At 35.1% G+C, this 24,720-nt stretch overlaps 2 protein-coding genes across 26 annotated transcripts in view; one reads left to right on the top strand and one right to left on the bottom strand.

The window, feature by feature from the left end:
• The first annotated feature begins 1,795 nt into the window (after window positions 1-1,795).
• Window positions 1,796-13,084, top strand: LOC149734582 (uncharacterized). Its single transcript, XM_089879635.1, has 18 exons — window positions 1,796-2,026; window positions 2,290-2,387; window positions 2,455-2,606; window positions 2,961-3,137; window positions 4,151-4,284; window positions 5,009-5,112; window positions 5,430-5,612; window positions 6,058-6,207; window positions 6,834-6,986; window positions 7,629-7,778; window positions 8,095-8,256; window positions 8,665-8,817; window positions 9,085-9,240; window positions 10,069-10,221; window positions 10,658-10,813; window positions 11,231-11,383; window positions 11,855-12,013; window positions 12,525-13,084. Exons 1-18 carry the CDS (start codon window positions 1,926-1,928, stop codon window positions 12,644-12,646), a joined length of 2,616 nt encoding a protein of 871 aa, XP_089735761.1. The 5' UTR covers window positions 1,796-1,925; the 3' UTR covers window positions 12,647-13,084.
• The window catches only part of LOC149734581 (cubilin-like), a 26,463-nt gene continuing 14,815 nt past the window's right edge, over window positions 13,073-24,720 (bottom strand). For 18 of the 25 annotated variants that reach the window (XM_089879617.1, XM_089879616.1, XM_089879603.1 and 15 more), the window contains 20 exons: window positions 24,527-24,665; window positions 24,405-24,452; window positions 23,931-24,112; window positions 23,440-23,578; window positions 23,314-23,361; window positions 22,839-23,020; window positions 22,381-22,519; window positions 22,255-22,302; window positions 21,623-21,804; window positions 21,103-21,241; window positions 20,977-21,024; window positions 20,502-20,683; window positions 20,139-20,277; window positions 20,016-20,063; window positions 15,667-15,835; window positions 15,315-15,387; window positions 14,949-15,097; window positions 14,487-14,592; window positions 13,955-14,088; window positions 13,073-13,722 (listed from right to left, as the gene is read on the bottom strand). In XM_089879617.1, coding sequence (XP_089735743.1) covers window positions 13,966-14,088; window positions 14,487-14,592; window positions 14,949-15,097; window positions 15,315-15,387; window positions 15,667-15,835; window positions 20,016-20,063; window positions 20,139-20,277; window positions 20,502-20,683; window positions 20,977-21,024; window positions 21,103-21,241; window positions 21,623-21,804; window positions 22,255-22,302; window positions 22,381-22,519; window positions 22,839-23,020; window positions 23,314-23,361; window positions 23,440-23,578; window positions 23,931-24,112; window positions 24,405-24,452; window positions 24,527-24,665 — 2,283 coding nt within the window. In that variant the 3' untranslated portion in view covers window positions 13,073-13,722; window positions 13,955-13,965. Of the gene's footprint in view, window positions 13,723-13,954; window positions 14,089-14,486; window positions 14,593-14,948; window positions 15,098-15,314; window positions 15,388-15,655; window positions 15,836-20,015; window positions 20,064-20,138; window positions 20,278-20,501; window positions 20,684-20,976; window positions 21,025-21,102; window positions 21,242-21,622; window positions 21,805-22,254; window positions 22,303-22,380; window positions 22,520-22,838; window positions 23,021-23,313; window positions 23,362-23,439; window positions 23,579-23,930; window positions 24,113-24,404; window positions 24,453-24,526; window positions 24,666-24,720 lie in introns of those variants that run through there. The other 7 variants (XM_089879615.1, XM_089879604.1, XM_089879609.1 and 4 more) reach the window with 7 other exon arrangements.

Here is a 24,720-nt window from a genome sequence, read left to right as displayed (position 1 = left end):
CGTTAATTACTTTATTGCAGCTGTTATACATCACCTGCGATAAATTGATAGATGATTTCATATGAACGACGTTATATAACAGCAACATAACCATACTTCATCTATTCTTACAAACTCTAACTAAATATTTTCAAAAATATCAACATACAGTACTATGGGGTAAGATGAGACACCCTTAGCACAAACAACCCATAGTTCCTGATCGTGTTTTATCAATTATCAACGCTGTTTTGGAGTCGCGGTTTTAGTGGTTTAGAATTCCGTAAATATCCTTTGTTTACTACGAACCAAAATAAAAAGAGCTTAAAAAATGTCCCATATTACCCAACCCAGTATATGTTGTTTAAAGAAACATTCTTTTCGCCAAATTGAAACTTACTTTTGAAGTTGGGCGAAACATTGGTTGCAAACACTGATACTTGCGGTAATAACAAGCTCGTAAAACTTATAAATAACTTTTATGCTTTGATTGAAACAATAACAACCTTTCATTTAAAAATTTAAAAGCATTGTTTATGTCTGCACTAAATGTATGGTATAGTATTTTTTTTAATTTGATTTAAGCTTTATTACTTAATATTAAGCATGTTTTGCATCCATAATCCTACTTAAATTCGGAAGTAATGTTTTATTGGCGCACCTATTCAGTATCTTGAACTATAACATTAATGTCAACTACAAACAGACGACCAGTCGTCGTGCGTGCTGCGTATGGAGTATATTTGATTTTAATTTTGTCGTTTTAGCATTATAGTAATTATAGACATTATAGACATTATTTTGCTTATATGTGTAATATAGTGGGGTGGGGGAAGATGGGACACCTTTAGCACAAAATATATAAATATCCTGGTCGTGTTTTAAACAAATAACAACGGTCTATGAAAGTCGCGAGGACAAGGTTTTATAATTCTTTGAATGTTCTTTGTTTACTACCAAAATGTACGAGGAAATAGAATGAAAAGAAGGTGTCCCATCTTCCCCCATCCTACTATATACTAGAGTGGGGTAAAATTGGACACCCTTTTCGATCTATTTTCTAAAGAACAATCCAAGAATTATAAAACCGTCTTTCCACGGCTCCAACACACCGCTGTTGATCGTTTAAAATACGATCAGGATATTTGAATTTTATGTGCTAAAGGTGTCCCGTCTACCCCAACCCTATCTATTTAAAACATTGTGAGACTTTATAGGTGGTTTTCTTGGTCATTTAACATCATATACGGCGATTTGTGTCCAATATGTTGAACTTTCACTGTCGTTTGTACATTTAATGTATAAGTCGTCCAAATAAAACTTCCCCTAAATTACATTTACTAATATTCGGCCTGCTTTTCCCTGACGCATACTACAGTTAACTTAAATGTAAATCCCGATTTTTAATCGGCGTGCAGTGATCACTGCTGGTTCCGGAATTATGTAATCTTTGTGCGACATCTACTACGTTTGTTTTGTTGTGACTGCGTTCGGTTACGTCACTGATTTACAAAGCATGTACAACGAAGCGACAACACAAACCGACTTTTATCTGCTACGAATTTAAGAAGAAAGTTGAGTTTAGGTTCCACTAAAATATTTTAGATTAATTTGTTTTTAAGGTCAAGCAATATATAAAATTAAAGGATTACTTTCGTATGATAAAGTAAACGTAGCTCTTTCGATATATGAGTCAGTCGAATACATATGTTTCTTGGACGAAACATATACAAGACGTATTTAATATTATGCATAGAAATCAATTTATCCAATAAGCAGTTTATATTATTACAAATGTATTTAAAAAGTATTAAAACTTAATGTACTTTGCCAGATTAACTGTAGAATTTCGCCGTAAGCAGTCACGTATTTTAATGACTTAAATATAAATTTAAAGTCAGACTTTTTATATCATTTTTACTCGTTTTGTTTAAAACATATCAAAGATGGCATGGATTCTTTGTTTTTGTTGTTTGTTTGTAACCAGTCTTCTACATGACGTCACCGTTAATGCGTCACAAACAGTAATCGAAGATGCGGATGTGAGGTTTGTCGTTTAATTTGACGTGAACGTATGGTGTAATGGCTCACTTATCACATACAGTACAATGTACATACATAAGCTCATCAGTAACATACGGAAAATATTTGCTAATTTGTTGTTGCCTGTCATATCATGATAATGTGTCATACTCATGATACATCTAATTAGCTTCTTAAATAATTAATTTATTGTGATGACTAGTTGGTTTTAAGTACTGCTTGAACCCTTGGTTTATTTTCTAACGACATAACAGCTCTTATTAACAGATGGTCAATTGACGCCCCTTTTACTTCCCCGAGTTCTCCAAATAACCTTGCACCCGGCTCACTTACCAGTTTACCTGGGACCACAGTTGCACTTGCAAGTAATGTTATATACTTTAAATATATTATATAAAAGTTCTTATTGTTTTTGATCACCTGCCTTTGTAGGTTCACATCGAGATGTTCTTGTAAACGCACATAACCAGGCCCGAAGAACGACTTCGCCAACTGCAACAAATATGTTGAAAATGACGTGGGATAACGAACTCGCTGTCTTGGCAGCAAACTACGCAAGAAAATGTTTATTTGCTCACAATAGAGTAGGTAGTAAATGGATGAATGTTGCTATTTATCTTCAGGTTGCGTGGCCAACATAACACGGCGTCATACTTTTGACATCTCGTGTCCTTTTACAAGTTATTACGATTAGTGGGTGATCATTTTATATCGCTTTTACTTCTTTTCTGCATAGCTGAATTTTAATGCGTCATTTGTAATCGTTCATTTCTGAACTTTACGTCTAAATTTTATACGTAATTATTTAAAGCTAAAATTGACTTTTCCGGGACATGCGCGTCGTATTGGTGGCAACATCGAGTTTCGTACCCTTCCACGTTCCGCATGCAGCATATTAAATATGTTGTCTTTGTTTTAAAGTTTTATTTCGAACACAGGATCGCAGTCACAGTCGTTTTCACCCAGTGGGGGAAAACATTTACATATCTTCTGGAAAGGCGTTTAACACGCGGTACGGATCGGATGCTGTTCGAGATTGGAATAATGAAAAAGTTGATTATAACTATCAGACGAGGACATGTACGCCCAACAGAATGTGTGGGCATTATACCCAGGTATAAATCACTTTAATAATCGTGGCCTCGTTTCTACTTCAAAAGCCAGAACTGTTTTCGCTGCTTTATTTAAACCACTTATATAGTAGGGTGGGTAAAGACGGGAGACATTTAGCACATAATATTGAAATGTCCCGATCGTGTTTAAAACTATTAAAAACATCTATGGGAGTCGTGAGAATATGGTTTAAATTTTTTTGAATCTTCTTTGTTTACTACCAAATGGTATGAGAAAATAGAATGAAGCTGTATCCCATCTTCTCCCACCCTACTATATAGCCTATATTAACCACGGTTTGCTGGTGCTATCTCCAGTGAGCTGTTTTCCTAAACATAAATGTAATATATTTAAAATGTATTGTAAGCTATATCAATGGTACAACGTGATGTAAACAGTAGCGAAACTTTTTTATTTTAAAAGTCTAACGTGCTACAGTATTGGTTGTGTGTGGCGTATGGTAGATACTTGGCGGTAAAACAATATAGCTCTAAAGGTGGTAATTAATAGGATTTATTGTTTAGCTAAGAAACAAAAGCAATCACCTATAAATCTGCTTCCTTTCTAGACTTTAAATTGTTATAAGCGACTTTAGTTTATGAACCTGTGTGTAATTTCATCAGCTTGGATACGTTTTACGGTAACATATAGTAGAGTGGGGGAAGATGGGACACCTTTTCGTTTAGTTTTCTCTTTTCATTTGGTAGTAAACAAAAAACATTCAATGAAATAAAAAACCGTATCTTCACGACTTCCACAGACCGTTGTTAATTGTTTAAAACACGATCAGGCTATTTGGATATTTTGTGTTAAAAGTGCCCCATCTTCCCCCACTCTACTATATATACAAACCGGTTATCACCAATAAGTTGTGCGTATCCGGAAATTAAATTAAAACTGCTAAATTAAAAAACGACCCGGAAAGGTAAGAAGATATCGAATATGTTGCGTAATACAAGAGTAAAAAGGAGTATGTAAGTAATTATCAGAACAATTCTGATCCAAATATTAACAGGTGGTATGGGCGGAGACGTTTAAAGTTGGTTGCGGAGTGGCAACATGTCCAACTGTAAATGTTCGCGGAAATCGCTGGACTGATGCGACTATTTTAATATGTAATTATGGACCTGGGGGAAACTATATAAACAGGTATGTTGAGTTTGGCGGTGCCTTTAAAATAGTTGTACGTTCACCATGTTACAGAATATGTTTAACATGTTACATGCTTTTAAATTAAATTGAAATTCAAGTCCGGTAAACGGAACAATGTCGTGCGCTTTTCAAGTTTTAGCTGTTTACGCTTATTCTTGATTGAAAACAAAGTTATATCGTTTTGAGTCATTGTGACGTCAACCACAGAAGTATAGTTGAGTGGGGAAGACGGGACACGTTCAACACATAACATCTAACTTTAATTAAACAATTACCAACGGTCTTTGAGAGTCGCAAGGTTACGGTTTTATATTTTTTTGAATGTTCTTTGTTTACTACTAAATGATACGAAAAAATAGAACGATAGGTGTCCCATCTACTTCGATTCCATTTTCTCACTGTGTTTTTTCTATAACTAACAACGCTCTTTTAGTGTCGCGGGGCTATACGGTTATAAAATTTTGTAAATATTCTTTGTTGAGACGTGGAGACAGAATTAATGTCTCATCTTACTCAACCCAACCATACGTGTTCACGAATTACGTTAAACTAATGGCCTTGCCTTTCATTGCAGCTATGCTACTGTTTTCGAATAAAGCTAGTCTTGGTCAACTTTGGTCTTGGTCACTGTAGACCTGATTTCTTTATTATCTAATAGCTTTAAACTGATCAACTATTTTCGAATTTCCTTGGTACGCTTAAAGTTTATTTATTTTTAAAGTGCACCTTTTGAAAGTGGAGCAACTTGTTCAAACTGTCACTCAAGCGATTCGTGCGAAAACAAATTGTGCACCAATCGTGGAAGAGATGCATTAAACCGACCGGGTAAAGGGTTATAATTACGAACTACATTTGAATGCGAATGCGAAAGAGTTGGACATTTCCAACGTTTGTTTTAATTGAAATGTTCACCCTTAAAAAATGGCAAGAGTAAAAATCGTGCTCAATAATGGTTCTCTATATACTTTTTATACGCGACATTACAAAATTTAACTCTTCGAGAACGATGGCGAAAATCATGTTATATAAAGAACGAAGAGAATGATCATTAAAGTGTTCAATAAAAAGCGTGACTGTTGCACTCAACATATGGTGAACTCACACTGAGTTGCTAAAGTTGAATATATATTGTGTAATTGCAGCGGCCAGTTGGTTAAGTTGGACGCCATGGACAACTTGTAGCAAGACATGTGGATATGTTGGTACACGTCGTAGGTCAAGAGAATGCAACACATTCGTAAACAAGGATTGTGGTAACAAAGCAACCGAGTTCGATTTTACTTGCGCATCAATTCCTTGTGGTGGAACAACTACTTCAGGATCAAGTTAGTGAAATACATTTGTATTTAAAGCAAGCCGTGGGAACTGTGGAATCACCCCCTTTGTCAAATGCAACTCCTGACTACCTCTGCCCTTATTTTGTTTCTTTGTTTTTATCATGACGTAACATGTGCAGGATTCTACGCTAGCATGAGAATATTTTGTTGTTGCTTTAAGTACAGTTAACGGCAATTGCTCCAACCCAGTGGCCATGAATGGTTTGTCTCTAAATTATCAGCCACACATAAAAATGAAATATTCACCACAAACTACCATACATGGTAACTCGTAAGCTGGCACAAGGTGTATGAAATAAAAACACCCCTGGTTAACGACTGTCGTTTTCCAGCCACACGAATGTAAAGTTACATTTAAGTATTATTTTAAACCAATTTAACTTTAAACGTTTTAGGTAAACAAGTGATTGATATTTTATATTTACTTGTACAGGGTGGAACAGTTGGACACAATGGACTTCATGCCCGGTGACGTGTGGTGGAGGAAGAAAGACAAGAGAAAGAACTTGTACAACAGGACGTATCCAAGATTGTGACGGACCAAATCAGCAGTTATTATCGTGTAATAGACGACCTTGTCCAAGTATGTAGTAACTGGCCTTTCAAAGTGTGGACTAGAGTATTCTGCATTTGGCATATATATAAAGAAGCTGTTTGAAAAGTGGGTTCTGTAATAATTGTATGAATTGCAATTTTGTATTTAGGGTAAATATAGTTATGATAAAATGTAAATGAATTTTATTTTAACAAATTTATGGATCTTTAATGGAGTAGTGATGTAATGTGTGTAGTTATGTCATAAGTTAAAAGCATTGCATAAACAGAACATTCATGGTATGACAGCTGTCATTGCTCTACTTCTCATAAATAATTCACCCCCTTCCGGCGCCGTGCCGTAGTGGTTAGCGCGCCTGCCTGTAACCCAGAGATAATGGGTTCATGGCTCGACGCTGCTACTTTTGTGGGCGTATGTGTTTTTATGCAAGACACTTAACGCCAATTGCTCCAACCCAGTGGTCACTAATGGGTTGTCCAAATTATCAGCCATACATAAAAAAATAAAAATAATCACCCACAAAGTAACATACATGGTAACTCGTAAGCTGGCATAAGGTCTTAAACTCGTGTTATAACGACTGTCGGTTTCTGGCCACGCGAGGATAAAGTAAGTTACATTACATTCTTGTTCTTCCGCTCTGTTCATTGAAGATTGGAACAGTTGGAGACAATGGGGGAGTTGTTCTGAAACTTGTGGAAGTGGTCGTAGAAGAAGAAGCAGATCATGCAACACGGGAACAGATTCTGATTGCGTTGGAACATCTGAAAGCTCCGATGTCTGCAACACCAATGTTTGTCCAACAGGTTACAATATTTTTATCTTAAAAAAAATATTTTAAATTTATTTTAGTGTTAAAAACAGCTTATATAAAACAGGGCATCTGTGTTTGAAGCTTTTAAATTGTGTGTCAAAGGTTGCAAAAGTTCCAAATAGCCGAAAATGGTTTTAAAGTGGCCTATATTTTGTTAATCTCAACACAATTAAAACTTCAATAATTTATTAAGAAGAAAATAAAATAAAACATATATATATATATAGAAAAGCTACAATATTATTACACTACAGTATTAGCAGGGAAAAACCATTATGGTATGATGGGGAGATATGGGACATCCTTAGCACATAATGTCCCATGATCCCAATTTTTTAAATTAACAATAGTCTATGAAAGTCGTGAGGATATGGTTTTATAATTCTTCGAATGATATTTGTTTATGACCAGATGGGACAAGAAAATAGAATAAAAAAGTGTCCCATTTTCCCCACCCTACTATATTTTTATTCAAAAGAAAAATATTTTACCTTCAGGCATCAAAATGTAAAAGCATATATTTAAAGTGTAACAATTAAGAAACACGCCCTAGACCCAACAAAGAGTAACAACAAGCGACTAGGAAACTAAGCAGATTGTGATTGGGTTTTCCTGAATGTTTTGTTTTACACAGGTTGGAGCGCATGGGAACCATGGGGGAGGTGTTCACATTCTTGTAACAGAGGCATTCAGTTACGCAGAAGAAGATGTCTTTCTTTATCTTCAACTGATTGCCCTGGATCACCAAGCCAAACCCAAGCTTGTAATTCCCAATCATGCACAAGTAACTTTACAGTTCTACAACAATTTTAAATTTATTTTTTGTTCAAAGTTTATAAAAAATTACAATCCCACAACAATTTTCAAATTATAAATGGCCTATTTAAAATCTATTAAAAGCAGTCCCCTATAGCTTTTAACCTCATACCAATAACTATATGCCAAGTAACGTCAGATTTAAATTATTAATGAGAATTTTTAGCATATAAAAAGTATCTTTTTGGTGTATGACAATAAAAGCTTCTGATATCAGCCACATTTCTTATTATGATGCTTAGATATTCATTGCAGTAAGCAGTAACTTTGTATTATGTTTGTAGGCCAACAAGCCGTATGGTCAAATTGGTCTGCTTGGTCTGCATGTTCTACAAGTTGTGGTAACTCCGTTAGCACAAGCACACGTACATGTTCACAAACTAATGCTTGCACAGGAAGAACTCAAAAAACAAAAAATTGCAGAAAGCCTGCTTGCACCACATCTAGTCAGTGATGTTGATTGATGATCCTATAATAATGCTTAAGTTATAGAAAATATTGATAACAATAAGAATAGCTTTTTAACACTACTGTTGGGTAAAAGCTGTTTTTTTAGAGGCAAAAAAAAACAAAAACAGAAAGATTTATTACATTGGTATAAATGAATGTCATTCATTTATATTTAAATGATGGCACAACTTTTAAACTTATAGGATAGGTTTTCTGTTTTAAACAATTTTTGCACAACTTCTTTAGAGTGACCATGTCTAGAACTTTTGTACCTTATTTATAATAGCAATGTGTGTCTGAATGATTCTTAGGAAACAGTTGATTTAGATTTTAATCATTGGAATACACAGTAAAATGTTTAAATTGTAATATTTAAATAGATGATCAATATTTTCACTTTTCAGATTGGTCAGCATGGGGATTGTGGTCAACTTGTTCGAAAACTTGTGGTTCTGGTACAAGGTCAAAGCAACGGACCTGTATCCTTGGAAACACTGGCCCTGCTTGCTCAGGTCAGAGTGTTGCCAGACAAGCTTGTGCTACAAATAGATGCCCATGTGAGTGTTTTTTACGGAGTTGATTAAATTAAATAATTGTGAAGCACTTGTAATGGAGAAAGTAATAGAGGCATTAGATTAATTATTTGATCAAGAAAGCATAAAACTCCAAAAACAATAAGGAAATTATAGGTTATGGATAACATTGTTATCCACCCGTTAGTACTGATTTACGATTACAATACACCAAAACCATGAAGCCTAGTTTAAGGTGTAGCAAGCTGTTTCAGCTGTTAATGCTCTAATTACAAACAATACTGTTGTTAGATTTCTTAAGTTGGGGATCTTGGTCAGTTTGTTCAACGACTTGCGGAAGTGGAACAAAACACAGAAGTCGTCCATGTTCTACTGGCAATACTGCCGATTGTAGAGGAAGGAAAAGACAACAGAGACAATGTTCAGTGACATCTTGCACTTTGTCTGGTAAGTGAAATCAATATTGTATTTTAATCTATGTGGGTGAGGTCCTTGTCAAGGATTTAGTCCAGGTTTGGCCCATTACCCAAACACCGAGAAAGCCCCTCATGCGACCAATGCAATACGCCAATCAGTATCTGTATTGGCGTCAAGCATCCGGCGCTAGGCATAGTGGTTAGCGTGCCTGTCGGTAACCCAGAGGTAATGGGTTCAAGGCTCCTTGTTGCTACCATTGGGGGCGTATGTGTCCTTGGACAAGACACTTAACGGCAATTGCTCCAACCCAGTGGTCACTAATGGGTTGTCCAAATTATTAGCTAGAAAGTAAAAAATAATAAAAAATCCCCCAAAAAATAATTACCCACAAAGTAAGATACATGGTAACTTGAAGCTGGCACGAGGTGTTAAAAACCTGCGTGATAACGACTGTTGTTTTCCAGCCCCGCGATGATAAAGTAAGTTACATACACTCATTCAAGCATTGAAATCGGTGCCATGTAGTTATACCGCAGGCGCCTATAATAATAAAAAATACTGACAAAATTTCACTTCAGCAGGCTCAAGGAAAAAGAACATCAAAAGTATACATTCATTTGTTCAGTAATAAAATTATAGTGAAGACAAGACTTGATATTAATTTTAATAAATTAATATTGTTACTTATTTAGTCTGTGTAGTAGGGCAACTGAGTTGTTTAGGTGTCTTTTTGGAAACCTCAACCGGTAGCATTATACATTTGGTTTTTAATTATTCATAAGTAAGTGTGTTTATACAATTTTGCTAAAGCTTTCAAAAGATTTATTTCTTTTATAAAGCTTGTGAATAAACTTTTAGGTTGGCAGTCATGGGGGGTTTGGGGGCAATGTTCAAAAACATGTGGTGGTGGTATAAGGGAACGTATTCGACAATGTGATCGTGGAAATAGTGACCAAGGATGTGACGGTGATACCACGTCTACACAAAGATGCAATCAACAGATATGTCCAGGTATTTGAAAGAATAAGAAAGTATTTTAATTAGGATTTTAAATTTAAAAAATGCATGCAAAATATTTACTGCTGTTTTTTTTAAGTTTACCAACTAGTATATTTACTGGAATTTTATCAATAAATGATTTAGTTGAGGCCACCCATCATATAATAATAATAGTTTTATTTGTCTCTTCGGTTACGGTAGCAAAGATTTAAAAATATTTTACGCAAAAGGTCCGACAAAACAACAGTTGTTAAAACACGCTTACAGGTAAAAACATATTTAGATTTAATTGGAAAAAATAAGCGTGGTCGCTAAACCTAGCAGACAAACAAGCCGTTTATGTTTAATTATTATCAAGTTAAACTTTTACTTGACCCATACTATATATCACTTCAAACAAATCTGTATGCTGATACATTTAAATAAACATATTTATGTCACTGTGTAGCATACAGTGGGTGGAGTGGTTGGAGCTCATGTTCAGTTACGTGTGGTCATGGTGTCAAAATAAGGAACAGAATCTGCAATACTGGAAGAAACTCTGATTGTACTGGGGCTGCTTCAAATTCTCAAGCTTGTATGAAAAGACAATGTACTGTTTCAGGTGGGAATAAGAAGTATTTGTGCATGCGTGATTAAACTTTAATATATCTTATCAAATCAAAACCCAACTGTCAAAAGTAATAATATATATATTAAATTGCGCAAATTTGTTATAAATATCTTTACTCGGTGCTGTGACATAGTGGCTGGAGTGTTTGCTTTGTACCCATTTAAAAGTTGGTTCAAATAATGTCTATTCTTCGACCATTGTAAGCATATGTGCATTGGAACCTAATACTTAACAGCGGCTGCTCCTATCTATTAGTCACTCAGGGTTTGTTCATATTGCAGTCAAGCACATAAGCATTCACCGACAAAACTAATATTTAAATGGGACAATTATGTTATAAGTCTGAAGTTCTCCACCTAAACAAGAAGAAATAAGTTAATCATCATAACTTCCATTAATAATAATCAGGGTGGAGTCCATGGACAAGTTGGGTGGAATGTTCTAAAACATGTGGTGGTGGAACAACATCACGTAATAGATTGTGTAATGTTGGGACAACAGGGGGTAGTTGTTCAGGAGCGACTTCACAAGATCAAATCTGCAATTCTCATTCCTGTCCCGGTGTGTTTGTATTTTTTTATTTAAAGTATAAACTACGGTTACATATGTAACAAAACAAGTATCATCAAAGTTTTGTGCTTGGTGTCTTGTTTGCTGACTGGGACAACATATGGTAGACATGCTAAACCTTTACTTTTTTAACAACTTAATCATAATAGACATTCATTCACTATGTTCTGATAAAAGGCATACCTCCATGAATCCTTTAAAAAATATTGATGTATGTAAATGTATACACATATAAAACGTGTGTAAGATAAAACTGATGTAAACTGAAAAACATAATTTACTTAGCTAAACACAGTAAACTATTACACCACTGTGAGGTATTATATTTACTGTGACTTTAACACAAAAATAAATAAGTTTGTTTTAACCTACCGATACTAATATTCGGTAAAAGTAATAGTAAAACAGAAAATACAAAACAGGAAACAGTTGTTATTAAAATTTAAACAATATTTGATCTAGTGTATTCTGCATGGTCTCAATGGTCAACATGTTCCACTACGTGCGGTGTTGGATACAATACAAGAAAACGTGAATGTTCAAGTCAAACAGATGCTTGCTCCGGTGCATCAACTCTAACAAGAGTTTGTTCTATTGGAAGGAATTGTACAAGAGTACTAGGTACAACTTTATTTTTGTTAGTTTAAATTTTAAGCATATTATGGAAACAACGGATAAGAAACTCATTAGCAAGTTAAAACATAATTTGGCAGGCTTGTCATTCGTATAAGAGCAAATATTGTAGTCTGCACATTAAATGTAGGATTTTAGATATACAATTGATTAAAAAAAAACTAGTAGTTTAAAATTAACTTTACCTGTAACTTAAATGATTTTTTTGGATGCTTACAAAAAGCACTGATAAAAGTATTAAGGTTAATGGTTTTTACCAAAATTTATCAGTTGCCAATGGTGCTCTAAAGTGATATATTTCAACATTAACTAGCATCGTCAGTCTCTATTTGAGCAGAGTTATTCGTTTATGCAAAGAACAGATTAGTACACAAACACAATATAAGAATGAAGTAAACCTTTATAAAGACAATATTTGTAGATGCATTGCAGTAAGTTAACTTCAGGGAAAAATGTTGTCATTTCAATATATAATGATTCTTACCAAATCAATTAACAGAAGATCCATCTTCACGTTCGGATGTAACTAGATCACCAAATTCAGCTTCCAGAATCTACACTTCGTCTTATTTGTCTATTTATATTATTGTTGCCTTAATTATGTTATTTTTTACTTACTGATACATGTTACTATACTTTAACTTAACTTTCTGTAACTTGCATTCCTGCAATTAATTTATTTAACATTGCAATAAAATTATTTTTAATCCATTCACACAAACAGTTTGAAGACATTCATAACATTTACTTTATAAATATTTGAAAATAAAAAGAAATCAAAAATCAATGTACTATATATAAGCAACCAAGGATGTCAAACACATTGTATGTATCAGTATTGTTCAATCAGTTTTTAATTTTATTTAATTTGTGTCAAATCTGATATCCGCATGTGAAACCATAAACCTACTCTTTATCACAACGTGCTCTACATTCCAAGAATGCTAAGAAACAAATTTAGCAACAAAACAACAACAGCCATACAATTACTATAAACAATATATCTACATACTTTGTGTCCGGTTACAAAATACCACCAATACAACATTTAAAATGATATACTTTTATTTGTATTCATGGCAAAAATTTGGATGACACATTAGTGATCACTGGGTTTGGACAACAACAGTTTGGGTGTATGTCTTTTATAAAAATGCACATAACTCGGAAGCCTGATGCTGGGTACTCGAATCCTTAAACTCCAACAGGTTATGAATGAATGTAACTTACTTTATGCTTGTGTGGCCAGAAAACAATAATTGTTATAACACAGGTGTTCTGTTTCATACACCTCGTGCCAGCTTACGAGCTACCATGTGTGTTGTACTTTGCGGGTGATTACTTTGGGAGGATGGTGTTTATATGTGTCTGATAATTTAGACAACCCATTAGTAACCACTGGGTTGGATAAATTGCGTCTTGCCCAAGGACACATACACCCACAATGGCAGCAGCAACAACCCATTACCTCTGGGTTGGAGGCAGGCTCACTAACCAACTATGCTACGGCGTCGGACTAATCATATAATAAGCACTGTTATAACTGTTAACAAGTTGACACTGGTCATAAGGGTGGCTGATTCGACTTCTTGGAGATGGAGTTCAAAAATTAATGGATGATTGTGAATGTTATACAAAGCAGTTAAAATGTGGTGGAGTTAGAAACAAGGGTGGATTCCATTGAGATGTGGCTGAAACTAAAAAAATGTTCTTTGCCACGATTTGTTTTTAGGTAATATTTTATTCATAATCATAATTAAGTTTTGGGTAATATTTTATTCATAACTATTTTTTTAAGTACTAAAAATTTTTTTTACCTTAGTTTCATAGCTCACGCTTTGTGTCAAACCAATTACACTGGTTGTGATAATGTTTACTCTTAATAGCACACAAATTTAATTTTACAGATATTAATGAAACAATACTTACTATAGAGTAATTTATGGCATATTTTGCAATCTATGCAAATCATGACTAACATCTGGCACAAGCTCATGAAGTCGATCAAAATCTTGTATTACATGTACATTCTCAGTACTGTCAATTCTGCTCTGTGTTATCTGCTAAAAAACGTTCGGAAAATGGGTTGTTAAGTTTTTAAGGGATTAAAAGTATATTTAAGAAATTATCCTATATGGTTTAGAGAATTACGATAAAAGGGACATCCTAACGAAAAATAAAAACTTGAGTATGAATACTCAAATATGATCTAAAAATAACACCAAAATTTCTAACAACAGCTAATGAAAAAAATGTTGTAAATATAAATGGCTGAAGTAAAAAAAAGAATTTGGCTGTGTGAGAGTAAATGATATTTTCCATAAGAAAAAAAAGTCACTTAAGTTTACATTAATTCAGTGCTTCAAGCATAAATCCTCAAATCTTATGATTTATAAAAAAAACAATCAATAAATGTGTTTTCTTTTTATTGCTTTAATCAAGATATATTTAAAGTACTTACCCTAAGCTGTATGAGAGAATATTTATTTACACCAACAGCAATTAAGACGATCTGTCTTTCGCTTGCTTTGTTTGCAACACTTCGTAAATGAGAACTGTCTGTTGCTCTAAATAGAATTTTCTGTTTGTCTGTACTTTGTTCAGTTAAAGTGCAAAGCAGTTAATTCCAATTTATGAAATAGTAAGGATGAATGAATGAATGAATGTAACCGTTTTATTCTTGCATGGTCGAAAAATGATAGTCGTTTTAACACGGTTGTTCTGTTGTATACACGTCCTACCAGCTCATGAGTTACCGTGTATGTTAGTTTGTGGGGAAATATTTTTTGGTATTTTTTTTTTATGTATAGCTGATAATTTGAACACAACCCATTAGTGACCATTGGATAAGAGCAGTTGCCGTTAAGTGTCAAAGTACTAAAGTTTGTTCATTCTAAAACAGCAATAAAACTATCCAACTTACGACCCCCCTGTTACCACGACGATTGCCTTTTTCCTGCATGGGTCATGAAATCTTTCGGATCCAGCAAGATCATTCATTATTGCTTGCTCTATAGCATGTGCTGTATACGCTGTACTTCTGTGATGATGTCTAATCTTTTCTGCTATCAACTATAAGTCAAAAAGACTCAAGATTAAACAGATATATTGTACAAGTTAACTTTAGAAATAAATAAATTGGAAATAATAGAAACGAAAAAATTAAACATGATATTCTCCAGGTATGCTGATTAAAGCCTAAACTTTAATATTATCATTGTACTTTATGGCTTATTTATTTCTCAAAAGTGTATAATTATATTCTTTATTATAAAAAAATATAACTCACATTAAATTGAGCATTAGATGAATATTGTCCCAATTCAATTTCTGTTTTTAAATACTCTTGTCTAGATGCTTCTCTGTAGGAAAAAATGTGTTAATCAGTTATTTTACATAAATACTGAAATAAAATAATTGTTTTATTATTTAAAAAAAGTATAATCTTTGTTCACTGCAATATTTATTAGCAATTAGTATATTATGTTAAAACGCAAAAATAATTCTCCAGTTAAATCAGGCCCATAAGACAGTTAAATAAAACAATAAATAATAAGACAAAATAAGTTAAATAAGACAGTTAAATCAGGCCCAGATTTACAGAATCCACAATAGTTATATATGACATACATTTCTTTCACCTGTCACTGAACCAATGTGAAAATTGCATAATACCAATTCTGGCTTGATTCAAATTAAATGTGTCAGAAACTTGCTTCACAAAATTTATTGAATATTCAAAATCAAGTGTGTTCAATGAGTCTGAACCATCCAATAGAAACATAAGGTCGAGACCAAATGATAAACAACCTACAAAGAAAATTTGTTTCATATTTGGTGCTGTAGCGACGATGCTTATTGCTCGTTGTATATATTGTAATGATTCAGTTTTGAACGCACGCGAAACACGAAAGAGAACGGAAGAAGAAGGCAAATAAAAAGGGGCGTTTCGCACACACACGCACGCACACAGGAATGAGCGCTACACACCTCCCCCCAGAAACGACTTAATTTTTTCGAGGCCGACCACGCTTTTTAAGGTTTGGAATTGGTAAGGGTTGCGATAGGTCAACATTGGCTGGTTTAAGTCTGTCGATGGACACAGTTTGTGATTTGCCACCAATGTCCAAAACAAAATATTTTTCGTGGCGTTGTTCAACTTTAAATGGGCCTTCATATGGAGGATTAAGGGGGGGGTTATAGGAATCTTTTCTGACAAAAACAAATGAACTGCGCAATAAAATACGAGGAATAAAATGTTTACGGTAACAATGTTTTGTAGTAGGCATTGGCAGCAGTTTAGCCAGTGCTTCGCGCAGTGTTCGAAGATACTCTGATGGTGCGGGTTCTTGGTGTTTGGTGGCGACGAAATCTCCCGGAACTTGCAGGGTCGACCCGTATACCAGCTCTGCGCTTGAGGTGTTTAAATCTTCTTTCGGCATGGTGCGAATTCCCAGCAGTACCCATGGTAGCTCATCGCGCCAATTTGTGTTTGAAAGGCGTGAGGTCAGTGCCGACTTGAGGTGTCTGTGGAAACGTTCGACCAGGCCATTGGCCTGGGGATGAAATGCCGTGGTGCACTGGTGCTTGATGCCAAGCATATTACAAACTTCTTTCCACATACTTGATGTGAATTGTGGCCCTCTGTCAGACGTCATGTTGTTTGGAACACCGAACCGGGAGATCCAATTATAAGCAAAAGCTCTTGCACAACTAACGGTTGTGGTTTCTTCCAAAGGAATAGCTTCTGGCCATCGGGTGTATCGGTCTACGATAGTTAGCAGGTATTTATATCCCTTTGACTCTGGTAATGGCCCAACGATGTCGATGTGTATGTGGCTGAACCGCGCATCGGGCACAGCAATTTGTTCGAGCGGTGCTTGGACGTGGCGATGGATTTTGGATCTTTGGCATTGTATGCATTGTTGTGCCCAAAGACGAACTTCCTTTTTGATTCCATGCCATACGAATTTACTTGTTATGATTTTCTGAGTCGTCCGCACTGAAGGATGACATAACCCGTGAACAGCATCAAAGATTCGCCGTTTCCAACTTGTGGGAATTACTGGTCTCGGGGTTCCAGTAGATACGTCACACAATAATGTCGATTGCGATTGATTGACGGCTATATCTTCGAACTGTAAAGATGTCATCGCTGTGCGGTATGCAGTGATTTCGTCACAACATTGCGCTTCAGCTAGTTTGCTGAAATCCAGATCGATTGGTTGGGTCTGTATTGCGGAAACATAAGAACGTGACAGAGCGTCTGCCACCACGTTGTTCTTTCCTTTAACATATCGAACATCAGTTGTATATTCAGATATGCTACTAAGATGTCGTTGTTGTCTAGCGGACCAAGGATCAGCTGCCTTTTGAAAGGCAAATGTTAATGGCTTATGGTCGGTATATGCTGTAAACTTTGTTCCTTCTACAAAGTAACGAAAATGGCGAACGGCCAGATGAAGAGCCAGTAACTCTCTGTCGAAGGTGCTGTATTTCTTTTCTGCAGGTCGTAACTGTCGGCTGAAGAATGCCAGCGGTCTCCAGTGACCATCAACGTGTTGTTCCAAAACACCGCCAACAGCATGGTCTGAAGCGTCCGTTGTCAACGATATTGGCGCTTGTGGCTTTGGATGAACAAGCGTTACCGCTTCTTTTAATGCAGTTTTTGCGTTATTGAAGCTGGATTCTAATTCCTTCGTCCAAAGTAGTTGTTTAGGTTTGTTTGCTAACGCTTTGTATATTTCTTGCATGATACTTGCTGCAGAAGGTATGAACCGGTGGTAGAAATTTACCATTCCTGCGAATTGTTGCAGGGCTTTGATAGTATCAGGTCGTGGAAAGCGTTGTATTGCTGCTACCTTGCGGGGAAGTGGTTTGGCTCCATTTGCATCAACGTGATGACCTAAAAAGTCGATATGTGGTTTCCCAAAAGAACATTTTTTCAAATTAATCACCAAGCCATTGTCCGACAAACGTTGGAAAAGTTCATTGAGATGAGAAAGGTGTTGCTTCAGTGATTTGCTTGCGATGAGTATGTCGTCCAAGTAAACGAAGGCGAACTTCATGGATTGGCAAATGCTGTCCATCAATCGTTGGAAAACTTGTGCAGAGTTCTTCATTCCGAAAGGCATTCGAATGAACTCGAACAAACCGAATGGAGTAACGACTGCAGTTTTTGGTATGTCTTGCTCTGCGACAGGGACTTGGTGGTAGCCACGAACCAAATCTATTTTTGAAAAAAACTTTGCACCTGATAAGCCGACTGAGAAGTCCTGGATATGCGGCAATGCATACCTATCCGGTTCAGTGACAGCGTTTAACCTGCGATAATCACCGCATGGACGCCAACCAGTACCGTCCTTTGGAACCATGTGGAGTGGTGATGACCATGGGCTCGATGATCTTCGAATTACTCCCATCTCCAGCATTTTCCGAAATTCTTGTTTAGCTATCGAAAGTTTCTCAGGTGATAATCTTCGAGCTTTTGAGTGTATGGGCGGTCCTGTTGTAGCAATGTAATGTTCGACGTTGTGTTTGGGTAATGAAGCAGGAAGTGTTGGTGCTGTAATGTCCGGATATTTAGAGAGAAGTCTTGCGAACACGTTATCACTAGAAGCAATTGTGTTCAGCTGCGGCGCGGCTTCATTGGTAGTTTGAAGAGGGACGCTTGAGAAAAACTTTGCATGCAGCAGACGATTACGCTTGAGGTCGACCATCAACGAATGTGCGCGCAAGAAGTCTGCGCCGAGAAGCGGTTGCGTAACTTTGGCAAGAGTAAATGTCCAAGAAAACGTGCCGATTTCGAAATCCAATTGGAGTTGTCTCGAACCATACGTTGGAATGTTCGTGCCGTTTGCTGCCAAAAGCTCTTTGCCACGTGTTGAACTCCTGCGCTGTAACGCAGACGCAGGATAGACACTTATTTCAGCGCCGGTGTCTACTAAGAATTTTTGACACGTATTTCTGTCCCGGATGTAAAATAAAGTATTGCTTCGGCCGGTCGCTGATGATGTTAAAAGCGACCGGCTTATTCGTTTCCCTGCCAATTGCAAGGTTTCTGACATTTGGTAGCCCTTTGTCCAAAACGTTCGTGGTAATAGCACAGTTTTGGTGCGTTCCGGGTTCTTGTTTTGAACTTCTTCAGTTCTTCATCGCGTTCCTTCACCTTTGAAATGTGATAATCGTGACTTTGCGAATTCCAGAGAACATCGGCTTGTAGAGCGGTGGCTCGGGGGTCTTCAAAGTCTTCTTTTGCTACGACTAAGCGTATTTCTTCAGGGAGGGCTTGTAGGAAAATGTAGCGGAACACAAAGCAATTGGTATGTCCGCACATAAGAGACAACATCTCATCCATGAGCTCAGAAGGCTTTTTGTCTCCTAGCTCTTTTATGTTTAGTAGCTTTGCCGCTCGTTCATATTCAGAGAGACTAAACACATCCAGAAGTCGCTGTTTAATCTTCCCATATTTATTGTCCCTTGGTGGTTCTTCTAACAGATCGACCAACCTGCTTGCAGTTTTTTGATCAAGCGACGAGACGACGTAGAAGTATTTAGTTTCATCGCAAGTTATTTTTCTTAAGGCAAATTGCGCTTCTGTTTGTTGAAACCAGACTCTTGCTTGTTCTGTCCAAAAGGTAGGAAGTTTCAAAGTCACTGCGCTTTCTGTCATTTTTAACCAGCAAGATAAAACGTATCTTGCGTCGAGGTCACCAAAATGTAGCGACGATGCTTATTGCTCGTTGTATATATTGTAATGATTCAGTTTTGAACGCACGCGAAACACGAAAGAGAACGGAAGAAGAAGGCAAATAAAAAGGGGCGTTTCGCACACACACGCACGCACACAGGAATGAGCGCTACAGTGCAATACTTTTTACATTGATTTTTATAAATTATATTCTCGTAACTTATTTATCAACACAGACACGTTATAACAATGTTGATTAATTGATTCTATATAAAAACCACATATAATACACCACTGTACCTGGTGTTGTAGTTGGTATAGGTGTTGTTGTTGGTAGGTCAGCTGTTTCTGGAAATAAGGTTGAGAGATTAGTTTGAAATCAAGCATTAAATGTTATACAGATACATCTAAATAACAACTAACCAACAAATGAAGCATTAAAGCCTTTTCTTTGTACTGAACCATCTGAATGGAAATGTAGGTAAAGAACTTGTGCAGTATATGTTTTATGAGAGTAGGAACCCTTTAGTTTCGCAAGTTCATTGTCCCGGCCATCTCTGATCTGGTGAATTAAATTGTTTTAGTATCAATGCATAGCTTTACAATGAGTATGTTTTTGCACACGGTATTTATATACACATATGTTTTATACATTGCTGATTGCATATGTAAGACTTACAATATTATTCATATTCTAAACTTTTTTTGTGGCAGTAATAGCATTCTATGTATGATCTAATTTAAACAAAACTAAGTTTTAAAGTAAGTAAATACTTATTACCACACCTGCAAGTAATCACAGCAACTCTCTGTTAAAAACTCGTGAATGTTAAATTGAACAAATTTTCCAACAGAAGCGGTCAACGACCACTGACAGTCTTGGCTATTATCGTAATTAGACGGCCAGTTTGGTGAATTTAATGGTTGCTCTACATCGATTGCTAGTGACTCAAATCCACAAGATGTCGCTAGAACAAATATTTTGTTTAAATATAGAAAAGTGTCTGAGTAATCAGAAATTTTTTAATCAATAGGAAAGTTTTACATTTACTTAAACTAAAATATTTGTAAGAAAGTGGTTGGTGGTATCGAGTTGATATTACTTGAATGTGCCTGCCAAAGCAAACTTGAAAGTCTTTAAATAAAATTGTAATTTAGATACCAATTAAGTCAGTTTAATACAACGGTATTTATTTATTGTTATAAAGTCCATTTACAGGAACTTGGTGAACAGCTAACTACTTTTAATACACCACTGTACCTGGTGTTGTAGTTGGTATAGGTGTTGTTGTTGGTAGGTCAGTTGTTTCTGGAAATAAGGTTGAAAGTTTATTTCGAAATCATTCTGTATTAAATGTTATTCAGATACATCTAAATAACAACTAACCAACAAATGAAGCATTAAAGCCTTTTCTTTGTACTGAACCATCTGAATGGAAATGTAGGTGAAGAACTTGTGCAGTATATGTTTTATGAGAGTAGGAACCCTTTAGTTTCGCAAGTTCATTGTCCTGGCCATCTCTGATCTGGTGAATTAAATTGTTTTATTATGTATGCATTGCTTTACTATGAGTGTGTTTTTTTAGACAATATTTAAAAAAACATATTTTTATTTACAAGACTAAAAAACATATTTTTATTTACAAGACTAAAACATTTTTTCAGGGTTAAATTGAAACATTGTTGAAGGCATATGCAAGCCAAACAAATGTATTCAATTTGCTAACTTTTGTTCCATTAATTAGGATATAATGCAAAATCTTAATAAGCAAAGTTTATATCAAAACTATAAAAATACTGGCTAATACATGGTTAAGATGGTGACAATATAGCAGTAATATCATTTTCATGCATGATCTACTTTAACAAAACTAAGTTTTAAAGTAATTAAATACTTATTACCACACCTGCAAGTAATCACAGCAACTCTCTGTTAAAAACTCGTGAATGTTAAATTGAACAAATTTTCCAACAGAAGCGGTCAACGACCACTGACAGTCATGGCTATTATCGTAATTAGACGGCCAGTTTGGTGAATTTAATAGTTGCTCTACATCGGTTGCTAGTGCCTCAAATCCACAAGGTGTCGCTAGAATTATTAGTTTGTTTAAATATAGAAAGTGTCTGTGTAATCATAAATTAACAACAAAATTTAAAATTTTAGAATAAATCATTGTAATATAATACAAAAGAGTTATAAAGAGTTATTTATAATATACAGAGACAATATTTTAAAAGATTTAAATACAGGATTTGCCAACCATGTAAGAATTGCATTATTTTGATTTTTTTTTCTTTTTATTGGATTAACAGGAAAGTTTTACATTTACTTGAATTAAAATATTTGTAAGAGAGTGGTTGGTGGTATAGAGTTGATATTACTTGCATGTGGCTGCCAAAGCAAACTTGGGAGTTTCTAAGTAAAAAGCAATTTAGATACCAATTAAGTCAGTTTTGCACAATATTATTTATTAATTATTATAAAGCCCTTTTACTGAATCTTGGTAAACAGCTAACTACTTTTAATACACCACTGTACCTGGTGTGGTAGTTAGTGTAGGTGTTGTTGTTGGAAGGTCAGTTGTTTCTGGAAATAAGGTTGAAAGTTTAGTTTAAAATCATCAAGTAATAAATGTTATACAGATACATCTAAATAACAACTAACCAACAAATGAAGCATTAAAGCCTTTTCTTTGTACTGAACCATCTGAATGAAAATGTAGGTGAAGAACTTGTGCAGTATATGTTTTATGAGAGTAGGAACCCTTTAGTTTCGCAAGTTCATTGTCCTGGCCATCTCTGATCTGGTGAATTAAATTGTTTTAGTATCAATGCATAGCTTTACTATGAGTATGTCTTTGCACACGGTATTTATATACACATATGTTTTATACATTGCTGATTGCATATGCAGGACGTACAATATTATTCATTTTTTAAACTTTTTTTTTGGTAATTATGATATAATGCAAAATCCTAATAAGCAAAGTTTATATCAAAACTATAAAAGAACTGGTTAATACATGATTAAGATGGTGACAATGTGGCAGTAATATCACTTTTATGCATAATCTAATTTAAACAAAACTAGGTTTTAAAGTAAGTAAATACTTATTACCACACCTGCAAGTAATCACAGCAACTCTCTGTTAAAAACTCGTGAATGTTAAATTGAACAAATTTTCCAACAGAAGCGGTCAAAGACCACCGACAGTCTTGGCTATTATCGTAGTTAGACGGCCAGTTTGTTGAATTTAATGGTTGCTCTACATCGGTTGCTAGTGACTCAAATCCACAAGATGTCGCTAGAACAAATATTTTGTTTAAATATAGAAAAGTGTCTGTGTAATCAGAAATTGTTTAATCAATAGGAAAGTTCTACATTTACTTAAACTAAAATATTTGTAAGAAAGTGGTTGGTGGTATCGAGTTGATATTACTTGAATGTGCCTGCCAAAGCAAACTTGAAAGTCTTTAAATAAAATTGTAATTTAGATACCAATTAAGTCAGTTTAATACAACGGTATTTATTAATTGTTATAAAGTCCATTTACAGGAACTTGGTGAACAGCTAACTACTTTTAATACACCACTGTACCTGGTGTTGTAGTTGGTATAGGTGTTGTTGTTGGTAGGTCAGTTGTTTCTGGAAATAAGGTTGAAAGTTTATTTCGAAATCATTCTGTATTAAATGTTATTCAGATACATCTAAATAACAACTAACCAACAAATGAAGCATTAAAGCCTTTTCTTTGTACTGAACCATCTGAATGGAAATGTAGGTGAAGAACTTGGGCAGTATATGTTTTATGAGAGTAGGAACCTTTTAGTTTCACAAGTTCATTGTCCCGGCCATCTCTGATCTGGTGGATTAAATTGTTTTATTATGTATGCATTGCTTTACTATGAGTGTGTTTTTAGACAATATTTAAAAACACATATTTTTATTTACAAGACTAAAACATTTTTCCAGGTTGAAATTGATACATTGTTGAAGGCATATGCAAGCCAAACAAATGTATTCAATTTTCGAACTTTTGTTCCATTAATTAGGATATAATGCAAAATCTTAATAAGCAAAGTTTATATCAACACTATAAAAATACTGGCTAATACATGGTTAAGATGGTGACAATGTGGCAGTAATATCATTTTCATGCATGATCTACTTTAACAAAACTAAGTTTTAAAGTAATTAAATACTTAATACCACACCTGCAAGTAATCACAGCAACTCTCTGTTAAAAACTCGTGAATGTTAAATTGAACAAATTTTCCAACAGAAGCGGTCAACGACCACTGACAGTCATGGCTATTATCGTAATTAGACGGCCAGTTTGGTGAATTTAATAGTTGCTCTACATCGGTTGCTAGTCCCTCAAACCCACAAGATGTCGCTAAAACAAATATTTAGTTTAAATATAGAAAAGTGTCTGTGTAATCATAATTTTTTAATCAGCAAGAAAGTTTTACATTTACTTAAATTAAAATATTAGTAATGGAGTGGTTGGTGGAATCGAGTTGATATTACTTGCATGTGGGGGCCAAAGCAAACTTGGAAGTCTTTAAATAAAATTGTAATTTTGGTACCAATTAAGTCAGTTTAATACAACGGTATTTATTTATTGTTATAAAGTCCATTTACAGGAACTTGGTGAACAGCTAACTACTTTTAATACACCACTGTACCTGGTGTTGTAGTTGGTATAGGTGTTGTTGTTGGTAGGTCAGCTGTTTCTGGAAATAAGGTTGAAAGCTAATTTAAAATCAAGTATTAAATGTTATACAGATACATCTAAATAACAACTAACCAACAAATGAAGCATTAAAGCCTTTTCTTTGTACTGAACCATCTGAATGGAAATGTAGGTGAAGAACTTGGGCAGTATATGTTTTATGAGAGTAGGAACCTTTTAGTTTCGCAAGTTCATTGTCCCGGCCATCTCTGATCTGGTGGATTATATTGTTTTATTATGTATGCATTGCTTTACTATGAGTGTTTTTT

Source organism: Ciona robusta, chromosome 6 (genome assembly GCF_009617815.1).
Source record: "Ciona robusta chromosome 6, ASM961781v2".
Taxonomy (NCBI): domain Eukaryota; kingdom Metazoa; phylum Chordata; class Ascidiacea; order Phlebobranchia; family Cionidae; genus Ciona; species Ciona robusta.
This window is presented reverse-complemented; position numbering and strand designations above follow the sequence as displayed.